Below are 12,867 nucleotides of genomic sequence, written 5' to 3' on the forward strand. Positions count from 1 at the left end.
ATAGTGCTGAGTCTGATTAAAGCCTCCCAAAAACTTGAGTAATGCAAGGTTTGGCAAGTAAAGGTAAAAGAAAATTTAGTTAAAGGGTGAATAAAATTTAAAATATCCGCAATTCTACCTACCGGTTCCATGAAGTCATATCACAGTTCAATAATACTACTTCTAGGATTTTATTTTTCTCAAAAGATGTGGATAAAACAATACTACTGGGAGACAATTTTAAACACATGATATCTAGTATTATGATCTTGCAAACCCATATTTTTTTCCTCAAGTGTCAATATTTCTGAATTGACACCATCTGAGATTGTTCCGATTTCAATAAATATCCCCAAATCAGGTATTTTTACTACTAGACTCCAAACAATTTTTAAAAGCCTTAAAACCAAATTTTAAACCACTGTCACATCGGTTATTTACGAATATTCGACATGCTACATTGTCAGCTAGAACTTGCAAGGACTTCGAATAGTTAAAAGCTCATTGCTTTAACACAGAACACGTAAGGTAATTCTATCGAGTTGAAGAGTATAAATGAGGATGAAAGACACATGACATATAGGAGCTTATTTCAGGAGAGTCTAAATATATGACTGTTTTATAAGTAATTCATGAAACAGCAAAAATCCAAGGCTGTTTTCTTGGCTGTGTTTTCCTTGTTATATTAATAGTGTCATTACTGGGATGGATTAATTTTACAATAACCACCTTAACCCCTTGAAATACAGCGGGACATTTAGTATCAGGCATTCTGCTGGCAGACATAGAGGTTATATATCAAAGCAACAGCGTAAGTTACTGAAGCTCCTTCTGTTCTGCAAGCTTAAGGAGCTGGAAGTTTTCCCTCTACACTGCACTACACCTGTGCGGAGTGTCCATACATGTATGTGTACATGCACGCATCCCCAAAACATGTTAAAGACACCATATCAAACAATTGTTATTATTAATTTAATAGCATTAAGCAAATGGAGGAAACAGCCTGACCAGAAAGGCTTGTAAGACTGTCAGGAACTTTTATCAATTCAGTAAAGTGTGACAGTATCATAAAGGGGTTTTTATGCCACATAAGCTGTAAGACTCACCTCTCGCTCTAACATCAACCCTTCTGCTCTCAAATTCTTCTCAAACGTGCTTCTTTTTTCTACCTGCGGACTTGACTTTTTGTAGACCAAGATGTAATCAATGCGTTTTTTGCCGTCTTTGAAGAAGAGGCCCGATGATGCCATGGCATCAGTCTGAAGAAGATCAAAAACACCCCAAGCACGGCATACGTCACTATGAAGAGGCTCGTGATGAATTGCATGCAACACAGCACTTCCTAACTGTGTGGCAATGTCCACGTAGTGCAGGATGAATATGTGAAGGAGTCATCACAACAACAGGCAGTTCATATGCATCAGTTACTGATGACTTCAAATTAAACAGAACAAAATAAAATAGCACCACAAAAACCATATTCTAGCTATTTCTTTCAGCTGTACAAAACCCTTAAAATTATTGTATGGTGCATATCAACATGAACTTCTGTTAATCCTTACGTTCCAGCAGGAATTTAAAAAAATTAAAGGCAAGTAAATTAAACCAAGTTTCCCAATTTTGTACCTAGGCAAATTTTATAGAACAAACATACTTGTATTTTCTCCAAGAGAGAAATAAATCAAAAAAGTTAAAAAAATAAATGCTGTTGATTGGAATGTTTTCCTGGGTATTCCAGTTGAAGCGCTTTTTCAATACCGTGTTACCAATGTTTAAATCTTGTCTAGTTCCTTCCCACCATGCTTGCAAACACCAGGGATTCTCTGACCTCGATATGGAAAACCCTGCTTTACATGCTGCTGCTGAAAGCTATTTTTGCATTCTGTGTTTTGCACGATTCAGAATAGACAGTGACTGTATCAACTGGTGTCAGACTACGAAGACATTGAAATCTGAAAAGGTAAACTGAGAAACTATCATCACCTTCTGGAGAATGCAGCACTCATTTTAACACAAACTGTCCAGAACAAGTATGTTAGATTTAAGAAAGATACACTGCACCCATACATATGGGACCAGAGGTCTAAGAATGCTGCACCCTTTGGCCAATAGGATGCTCGTCTCAGAAATTCATCCTATTTGGATTATTTGACACAAAATTTATAATACTCAGAGTTACATGCCATAGTTCCACTCTCTACTGATAAACAGAACCAAGTGTTAATGCATGATAACAGCAGCAAAAATACTGATACCAGCTCACTTGTTTCTGCTCCCACATACTTCACTGCCGACTTTCTACGTATTTAGTGCTTCTGACAACCCCTCCGGCTGCAAAAGTTTTCTACCAAGATTCTTCCTCTTCTCTGCTTTTTTTCCTCCCAAAGCAAAAAGCAAGGAACAGTCATTCTCAGACCACCTGTGCATCATCACACATCTGGGAACATTATTTATGTACATTAAGATTCAACTGAAGTACAACTAACCTTATTTTTCCCCTCAGCAGCTGGCAATGGTATCAATTGTCTTTTCCAGATAACACTTATCAAAACTAACCATAGAAGCATTCTGTTACCTGCCTCAAGGTACACACCTGCTTACATATTTTATTAGTAAGTCTGTAAACACAAAATGGGTGCTAGAAATCTCAACTTTGTCCCACCTGGCTAGAGTCATGCTGTCACTTCCATACTCTGCTTCAGGTGCAACCATCCAGATGGGGAAGCAACTTTAGTCTTTGGAACACAGGAGAGGTGAATTCAAATCCCTCCAGGTTAAGCCAAAACTAACCTGACTCTTCTACTACCTGGGCAAAGGTCTTAATTTCTAAGCGTAAAAGGTAGTCTCCCTCTCTTTCCTTTTTCAATCGGCATTTTTCCTCTTCAGAATTTTCTATTTGCTTCATGTGCAGCTTGCTGTGAGATGTGTAACTACCTGACGCCTACAAGGTGCGGCACAGAGACCAGGTACCGGGGCTTTCGGTGTACGAGTACCGGTTGATCGCTGCCGCATTTGCCGCCTCCTGTACGTGCAAGGCCATCGCTGCCTTTCCTCCATCACAAAATAACAGACAATGTAGAATTTAGAAACCTCTGAATCCCTGCCCTGAGCCTAACTGAGGGGCAATGCTGATTTAAGATAGGGAAAGAAACAGGCCAAATCACAGAAAATGTAACGTGAACTAAAATAACCAACACGTCATAGGATGTGATTAACCTGAATTTAAGAATCCATCAAGAGTCAATTATACCGATCACCTACCTGCAAAAAAAAAATCTAAAAACTAAAAAACCCCAAACAAACCCAAACTACTTAATCTAGAGGAAAGAGGAATAAAAACAGAGAAGAAAAGATGGCCAATGCAACCAAGAGAAACAATATGGAAACTGGAAATTAATGAGGAGAAACGGACAGACATAGAAAGAAAAATTTTCCAATCCTAAATTAGTTTGGAAGTTTGTTGAGAACAGGAGGTATCTTTTCCTTTTGCTTGGCTTTTGACTTCAGATTTTCCTTTTTTATTCCCATGAGAAATTAAGTGTAATAGAACAAATAAGGAAAATAATTTATCAATATATTGATGAACATTTGTTGAAGAATAGCAAACCCTATACTCTATTAACTTATTTTTTTATACATTCTTCTATTCATCTCAAGATATTCAGATAAATAGTATATTAATTCCAAATTAAGTCAAGACTGTCAACCAAGATTATTAGTGCACTGAATACAGGGTCACCCTTTCTAACAATTCTCAATGGGGATAGTAGTAAAAACACTAATTTTTATTCTTTTTTTAAATGTCATAGATGTAATAATCTAAAGATACAATATGCAGAGGTTTGAAGATAAGGTCGTAGATGAAAGATTTAAAAGTAAAAGTTTGAACATGCAAGTTTTTGAATACCCAGACTCTTTTCAGGTTCAAGACACAAGCAAGGAACCCCCTCTTCAACAATGAAGAATTCCAGAACAAGTATTTCACAAAAGCAGATGAGGACTAGCTTTTGTGGTCCACAAAGCAGGCGAAGATCATACACAAAAAGCCTGGCCAAAATTCCCCCCACAGGGAACTTCTCTTACACAATTTCTGCTCACGCAATTTCTGTACAGGCATTACGCAAATTAAACCTACCTGTTGAGAATATACATCTCTCTTTCTTCAGATTATTATTTCTGAGCCTTTCTTTCCTCGTTTCTAAAATACCTGCTTTTCTTCATTCTTGGAAAAAACGTGTTTTCTTTCTCAGATTAACAACAGTATGCAAATATGCCCTCAGATTCGTCGGCACCAAACGGAATTGTTTGGGGGCAATGTTCAATAAATAATGACCTGTGCTGATAGCAGCGAGAAATTTTCCATCTGTTCCATCTCAGACCACTTTCAGAGGAGTAGTGCCACAGGCTGAGGTGTGCAATACTGCAGCCACCTACCACAATCGTGCAGTGAACCCAACCTATTCTCTATCGATTTCAGGACTGATTCACTTTAAGGCTACTTGCACTTTGCTCGTTTTCACTGTTGTCCACCTACATTAGCAGGAATACCCGTGCCAGTAAAAATACTTATCTGTTGATTTAGGCGTTTTTTTCAGTTGATCTGAAGGAGTTCCATAACGTCTAAGCAGAACAGGGAGCAGTAATTTCAATTAAACGTATGAGTCAAGGTATATTGGCCATATCTACTCAGTACAAGGGGCATTCAGGCAAAAGCACATTTATTATTTATCTGCTGGTTTGGACCAATAAATCTCTGATTCATTCTTTCACTTTTTTTCCTCAACACAGTTGAAGAGAAAAGCATCGGGTGAAATATTTTGTGCAAAGCCCTTACTCTATTCTTTTTAAGATTCTCTGCTTCACCTGAAAAATGTGTACAGAAAGGACTGATCACTGTTTGTTTTTCTCTCTAATCCTCTTCATCCCCTTTACTCTCTTAGTTTTCCAGATTTTCTAAACCTGATCAGCTTTTCTACATTTACACAAATATAAAAGCTTACTGCAAATTGATTTGAGAAATCCCTTTTAGAGTATTGCTGTATAGTTCAGCTTGCAAACACAATGTTTTTACTTCACCCTGTTCTTACCAAGTCTTTAAATACAAAAACTTTAAATCTTAACTATTTGTGTACTGAGGCTGTAAAGGGCTTCCTCACTCAACAGTAAACTTGTTCATAAGGCAGAATCATAATACACTGCTTTGCATCAGAGTAAAATATTACCTGAGGCTTTGCCACTACAGATCTGTTGCCGTTCCTTGGTTTTCTTTATTATTTGTCGTCATTGATGATTCATAGCTTGTGATTATTGTAACAAATAACATGACACACTGCTTCGAAGTCTGAAACAGTGTAAAATTCAAAATACTGACAATATCATTCAACTGAAGCTTACAGTTTACACAAGAGAAATCAAGTTAACAATTTAGCCTAGAAAAAGAAGCTATTGCTCAAGCAATAAAAGTGAAACAAAAGTATAATGCAAGTACTTAGAAAAGTTATAAAATAAAAAGAATTTACATTCCTGTTCAAATTTGATGTAAGAATTTCCTTGGATTTAGCCAACATAGAGAGATTTTTCAAGAAACAATTTTTCAGACACTAATTAATAAGCAACGCCCTCTCCACAAAGTGGGAACAGCTGTTTTACAGGCTCTTTTTCTCCTCAATTAATTTAAATAACACAATTTGCAAAAATTATTACTATTTCAACTCCACTGATTCAGTTTACTGCTCTGTAAAGTAAATTTTTTCCAATTTTTCACCCCATACATAGAAACAGATATACAGAAGAGTGAGTGGGAACCATTCCCAAAACAATAAGCAAATTTTAGATTCACGTGAGAGTAAATGACATGGTCCAGTAGGCTTCAGGCTTGGTGCGTTTTATTAATAGCAACACCACCAGCAGATTTTGAACCTTACTGAAAATTAGTGAAAAACAGACTGTAAATAATACATCAGTATACTTCCTTTTTTTTTCCACTTTATACCAGTGAAAAGTTTAAGTTAATGAATAGTATGTACTGCCTCGGTAAATTCAGCTGCTAACTAAAACCAAATGTAGGCACAGCGTATCTGTTGTAACCACTCACGTCAACTTCACTTCACCATTGACACGCCTCAACGAGGCTAACATAACAGCAAATGTTTAAAGGCTGACAAAATCTCTAGAGGCGTATTCACTTTTATAAATTTTAAATTATTATTTATTTGCTTGCGGACGTGTGATTTACAGACTACACTGCTCCCAGATGCAGGCGTGACCATGAGGTATCCAGGTACGGCGAGAACGCCTGGCGAGGCTGTGGATACTCCCTCTCTTCCTTGCTTACAATTCTCAGTCCTCTGGTTCACACGGGAGTGGTGCTCCAAAATGCTTCCTCTCTATCCCTTTCCAAAGCTCATCTACTCCATACTGCAGCTGTATCTGCTACATGCAATCGCATTTCCATAAATACCTCACCAAACTTTGTTACGCTGAGCCTAACAGCCACAAAATCCTGCTACTTCTGAAATCAATACGCAAATTCCCATTGACTTGTCCAAATATTTTAACCTTAAGTTGTGCAATGGCAAAACCTCAAGTATATTCAAACAACTAGGAAGGGTCTCTCTAATTTGCTCATACGTGAAAGCTACAAGAAGCAGCCTGCCTAGGAGAGAGCATGTACTAGGAAACATCTGCTGTTGCCCTTTACCACCAGCCCACTGTTCAGCCAAATTCAGCTCAGGTTTCTGCAGAGTTGGTAACTTTCCGTGGAATTCCTCTTCCATAACTTTGTTCAGCTGCCCCCAAATCCATGTAATCTTTCAGAATCCACACCACCTTTGATAAGGATTTCCACAGCTCATTTTTGGGACAGCCACCTGCTCTTCTTTGTTTTGAATTTGGGTCAAGTTAGCTTTATTTGATGCTTCATGGCTGAAATTCTCAAAATAAATATATATGGTTTCTTAAACTATGAAGAACTTTATCATTACTTTAATACAATTAATGAAACTATTTGACTCAAATATACCCTTAAAATTAACTATATCCCAAGTGTACATTATATATAAAGGAAAATTACTATTTTTTCAAGCAATCACTATTCTTCTTTGGCGAAACATGTACAGCCCTCCTCTAACAACAGACTTTCTTACTAAACTTCACAATTATCTAGTCAAAAATGCTCTATTAATATAAAATATTAGAGGAAATATTAGTATGTTAATGATGTCCGTAACATGATATATATCATGTTGATATTAGTTATCATTAACATAACTAACATACAAACTTAACATGCTATGTATCATATGCATAACAACAGGTATAGTTACATAACATTCAATAATATATTATTTTTATTATATTAATAATATCAAATATCAATTATTTTGTAGACTAAAGTAAGATTTTAATATTCAACCACACTTACCAGCATTTGAGCCAAGGCAAAAAGCTAACCTCTGAACAGTCACCTTCACAATACAAAGGGACCTCTTCAGCAGAGATCCACTTTCTCATCTTAAGCTTGCAACTATAATCACTACTCATCTGACCACAGACCAATTTTGGAAATAGCCTTTAGCAGTTTGTGTTGTGTTAATTATTCTAGGGGATTAATTAAAAAGCCATTTGAGGACTCTTAAATTATGTTGGCACTGTTTTATACTATATATATATAAAAATACTATAGACAACTGAGATCCCAACCTGTGAAGGTTAAGTTCAATCTATTTGATTCATCATCTCGACGTCTATTTAAATGCGTATCATTATTGACGCTGGTTGGAATAGTGATAAGGAAGTTTTTATTCAGGGAAAAATTCAAAGTACTTCAGGGTGAATTTAGTCTAGGAAAAGCTGCATTAGTAGATTCTGCATGTGTTTATCTTTATAAAGGAATTTATTCTAACTTACTATCAAAATCCAGTAAATCAAGTCTGACATGAAAGAAATTGTCTAACTTGCTTGTTTGGTGCATAAAATTTTCATTACCATTATCTAACATTACCATTATCTAACATATAAATGCTAAATAAAGAGAAGGGAAAAATACCTTTAATAATTATATTGTATGATTTGCTTCACAATTTCCTGAAATTTGCCAGCAATGGCAATGAAAATGAACATGATTTGTAACTATTTTACACATAAGTAAACGTAGAGGCTAAAAACTATTTATTTTAACATCAGCTGTTAGTAGTTTGCTGCTGATGCACTTTCTAAAGTTGCTTTAGAATATATCTAAAAAATAGTTTCTTGTACTACCCTCAAAATCAATAGTTACAAATAGTATGTCGATAAAAGCACAAGGCGAGTGCTAGTCCGGCAGCACGCACAGAGCGCGTTGGACCCAGCCCGGAGCAGGTTATTCTGACCCAAGGTACCCTCCAGGGAGAAACAATTTTTACATTGGGGTGTAGCTCAGGCAGTGAAGAATCTGTGTTTCAATTTCTGACTTCAAGGACTGTCATTTACTTAATAAAAAGAATATAAGGCAGTTTCATATTTATTATTCAAAGAACAGGAGCATTCTCTCACGTAAGTGCCGGCTGACACAGTACTCAAGAATCAAGCCCCGCAGCACGGTATGTTCAATTTACCTCTACAGTAGAGCGACTGAAGTTCAACTTTCCTCCACGTGGGTAGTGTAATTTGGATATAAATTTGTAAAATCATGTAAAGGAAAATAAATATACCAACAGATTAGTATCTGTGATCCAACAGATAGCTGTATGCACACAGCTGGGCCACAGGATTCTTCTTTTACAATTTGGATGCCAAATGTACTAAATTTCTCTCCAAAATCTTTTTATTTCAAGGTGACAATGTTTACAACAAAATTCATTTCCTGCCTACGACAGCTTGTGAATTCTGACAGCTAAATGTGCTAGAGAAAAATAATTTTGATAAACTCTTACCAATAATGAAGCAATATACTAAAGAGAGTCTTACTCAAGTGCCTTGGGTTTCTTCCCAGGGAAATTATAAGAGAAAGGAAGGGAAGAAACCACCAGTAGAAAGTGATGCTACTACTGGAAATGGTAGCACCAAGTAGTAGCACCACCGCGCCAGTAGCATTTTTAGAGGCAAAGATGTGGGGAGAAGTTGTAGAACCAGAAAACATTTGAGGAGGAACAAAAGACAAGTAAACAGATTTGGAATATATTTGCTTCCTCATGGAAACAGTAACATGTTCATTGACCTACTGCTGACACACAAAACTTTTCTAAACACCACCATAAACTTTACTGAGTCTTACAGCCCAAACAGCACTATAAAGTATGTCCCACAATATATAAACTAACTTCGTAGACTTGCAAGGAAAATCAGCTCGAAATAGAGGAGTAAGATGGGGAGAACGAACCTTACAACGCAAAACACACTGGTTGTCAGAGGTGGGGCAAGGAAATGCAGTTTTCTCTACTCTTCGTGTCTTAATTTTTAAGAGATATTTTACAGATAATAATGGATGAGTCCAGGGCTATTAAGTCATAAGACAGAAGCAGCCATGGAAACAATTGGAGGAATGAGGGCAGGAATTTTGACAGAGGTGAAGTCTGATATGTGAAATTCTTGGGCATGGTAGCTACCTAAAACTGAAAAATCTACATGAATAGCTTTCCTGTTCTAACTCCAAGTAGAATGGTTATTTCTTATAAAAGAAAACTTTCTACAGTATAATTTATTATTGTTCTTAGAACTTCATAAGTTGTTACTAAGTAGAGCAATTACTGGCTGATTCATGAAAACCACCTCATTTATTTTGATTACTAATTCTCCCTAACGCTGTTACCATGGACTTTGCATTAACATCTTCAGTAATATTCACACTGAAGGATGCCACCATCTCGGTGGTTAGTGTCTACATTAAGAGCATATGACTCAGCTCTTGCCTTGAAGTATTTCCTGGAGATAAATACATTTCTGATGATACTAACTGCAATGGGCTTATTTCCATGAACAAAAGTGAGATTCTTAATTAATGCTTGCTTTGTTACAGGATGTTTAAAAATCAAACCTGGCACCCCACAAGGCTACCAAATTCTTAAGTTACACGGAATTAGCTGTGAAAATATTTTAAAATGTTTTAGGTTATAGCAATGCATTTAAAGAAAATAGTATTAGACTCATTTTTTATGTTTTACAGATCGTACTCTGATTAAGAATACTCTAAGGTGTGCTTTATGGGAAATTTTCTAAGCACACGACTAAGTTATTAATCATCTTTTTGTGTTTGAATGGGTTTGAAATGGATAAGAAAATAAGAGATTTACTATATTAATCCTTTCAGTTATTTAATTCCAAAAATATCGATTGACTGATTTTAAGTGGGGTTTTTTTGGTTTTATTTTTTTCTTTTTCCAAATAACTAGGAGCATAATAACCTAGGAAAGAAAATTTGGGACATATTTGCATATGCAAAGATATCCAAACTACACTGGGCATCAGAGGCTATATGGCCTGGTTAACACGACAGGCTGCCGTAATTACCCAGGCTAATATATTTCTGTGTATACTACACCAAACTGTGCAGAACCTGCCTCTTTTCTGAACAGACAGGAAGACTTCCAGAAATATCTGACCTTCCTAATAAAACTGCAGTTTAACTTTTTAGGAATAAACCAAAGAATTAGTAATTATTTTAGTTTCTTCACAGAGTTTCCATTTTCATTCTATTCAGACTTACAGAGCAAGCGTGAACAATACATTTGTATATAATATGAAAAACACATTTTGCTACAGGAATGCAGTAGATTTAGATGATCTTAAGCAAAATTTTGAAAGTAAGTCTGTTCAATGTTACTGTATGAGGAAGCAGCAGTGGAGGATGTTTGAAGTCAGGAGGAGGCTTCCCTTTTTTAAACTTAGCCACTTCTATCTGCTCTTTAAGTATAATAAGGAAGGCCTTAATAAGCAGCATGCTGTCACGACCACTGAAAACTTTTCTTTACATGTTTATTTGTTAAAACTTTTGTCTTTCCGATAAAATTCCTTACCACTTTCGCTGCATTTCCCGAAATATTTTCTGAGCTTTTTTTTTTTTTTTTTAAACAAAAGCTCACAGTGAATGAGAGCCATTCACTAAAAGCATAAACATGAAGTTAACTTCTGTTGCACTTCACCATGTCTTTCTATTCTGGGATAATGATTTTATCTGTTATCATTCGTTTTAAACTTTATTTACTTTTGTGTTATTAGGCTGCATTAGTGGGCTACTCCTTATCTATCAGGCTCCCTTTGCTACTTCCCTTTTCTGTACACCGTTGTCAGCTGACAACATCTTGTTCTTATTTTACACTAGAACATCTCTATTGCCAAACCTTCTCTTTCAACATGCATGCCTGACTTCCACTGAACACAGGAGCAGGATTAGGAGTGAAACAATGTAAGTGAAACCAGTGAAAAATTGACAGGATTAGAACAGAGCACAAATCTGTGCAACTCTGAAAGTCATGGACTTAAACAGGAAAGAATGAAAACAGAAAATAATTCCTGCAAAAGTTTGTAAAATAAAATATTAAGATTGAAGAACGTTTTTATTCTGCAGATATTATATTTAATTTTTTCCATTTTTCAAAACCACCTACATGAGTTTCTGAATGCAAAATATTTGTTTTGCAGGAAAGAGAGGATACGTTCAAAATCACAAAGAATACAATGAAACGACTACAAAAACGTATTTCAGCTTTTCATGAGTAGATTTACCCTTTAATAATCACTGTAATAAACTACACTGAACAGTCTGAGTTTTGCTCAACTTATGAATTTTCAGCAGTATGTCCAGCTGATTAGAAATTAGATACAAACTCCGTATGTTTGGCCAATTGCTTAAGATCTTATTTAAAATTCCTAAGAAGTTATGTAACATTTCCATAGACTGAAAGAGAAATTGTTTCACGTCCTATCCAGCACAAAGCTAGTCTAGACATGCAGTATTATAGTGGATATCAGTGGATACCAGAAAAAGGCAGTAAACTAGGCTACTGTATAGGCAGCATTTCTTTATAGCTCCTGAACCCATAGCGATAATATGTGTACTTTTTCCTAAAAATCCTTTCCTTACCTTGCCAGATACAAAATACATTACCTCAATAAAAAATTCATCAGATCAAAGACAGTAAAAGTAATGCAGTGACTGAAAGGAAACAGAAGTGTAATTTCTCAAATATTCCTATCTCGGCATTATACACATGATACTAATTGGTACAGAAAAGAGTTCACTGCTGCTGGCTTTGCTGCTTCCCTGTAGCCTCTGTTGCCTCCCATTGAAGTGAAGAAGTCTGTTTAGCCTGCTTTCCTTTCTTAGTGAAACTAGAACATGCCAAATATCAACTTTCCACTCAGGGACTTCTCATTTCCTACATATCCCTTGCAATGGCAGATACTACTCGTTTCGTGCTTTGCTCAGCAGCAACCTGTTGGCATCATTCCTCTGTGTGAGATCCCTTGGCAGAATCACATACATGAAATCATAGTTTCTACACAATCTCAACAGCAGTTGATGATGAAAAGACGGCAGAGATGGATAATGAAGAAAGCTTTTTAATGGGTCTGAACGATTCTCAGTTTTCAGTGTGAAATCTACGGATTCTGAAATTATACCAACCTACACCAAAGGAGATTATGAGTTATAAATCATAATCAAGGAAATGAGAAAAGTAGACAACTATCAAGATGAATGTTGGCATCCAGATGCTATATCAAAATTATCCATGTTTCTAAAGCTTTACAACTGCAGCAATACAAATCAGATTTATCAACAGTGACGCATCACGTATGTGATCTGAAACACAAAACTATTCCTGAAAAAAATTGCGTATCAGTTTTCATTGTGTCAGGAAGACAAGTTTGTTATTGCTGAAGTATTCAAGTAGGTCATCATTGAGACAGATA

General features: G+C 36.1%; 1 protein-coding gene across 2 annotated transcripts in view; it reads right to left on the reverse strand.

The window, feature by feature from the left end:
- ANO3 (anoctamin 3) overlaps positions 1 to 12,867 on the reverse strand; it is a gene marked incomplete at both ends in the record, with an annotated part of 202,382 nt that overhangs the window by 59,221 nt on the left and 130,294 nt on the right. For both annotated transcript variants that reach the window (XM_082001050.1, XM_082001051.1), the window contains one exon: positions 1,086 to 1,238. In XM_082001050.1, coding sequence (XP_081857176.1) covers positions 1,086 to 1,238 — 153 coding nt within the window. The remainder of the gene's footprint in view (positions 1 to 1,085; positions 1,239 to 12,867) is intronic.

Source organism: Phaethon aethereus (genome assembly GCF_964289735.1).
Source record: "Phaethon aethereus genome assembly, chromosome: 5".
Lineage (NCBI taxonomy): Eukaryota > Metazoa > Chordata > Aves > Phaethontiformes > Phaethontidae > Phaethon > Phaethon aethereus.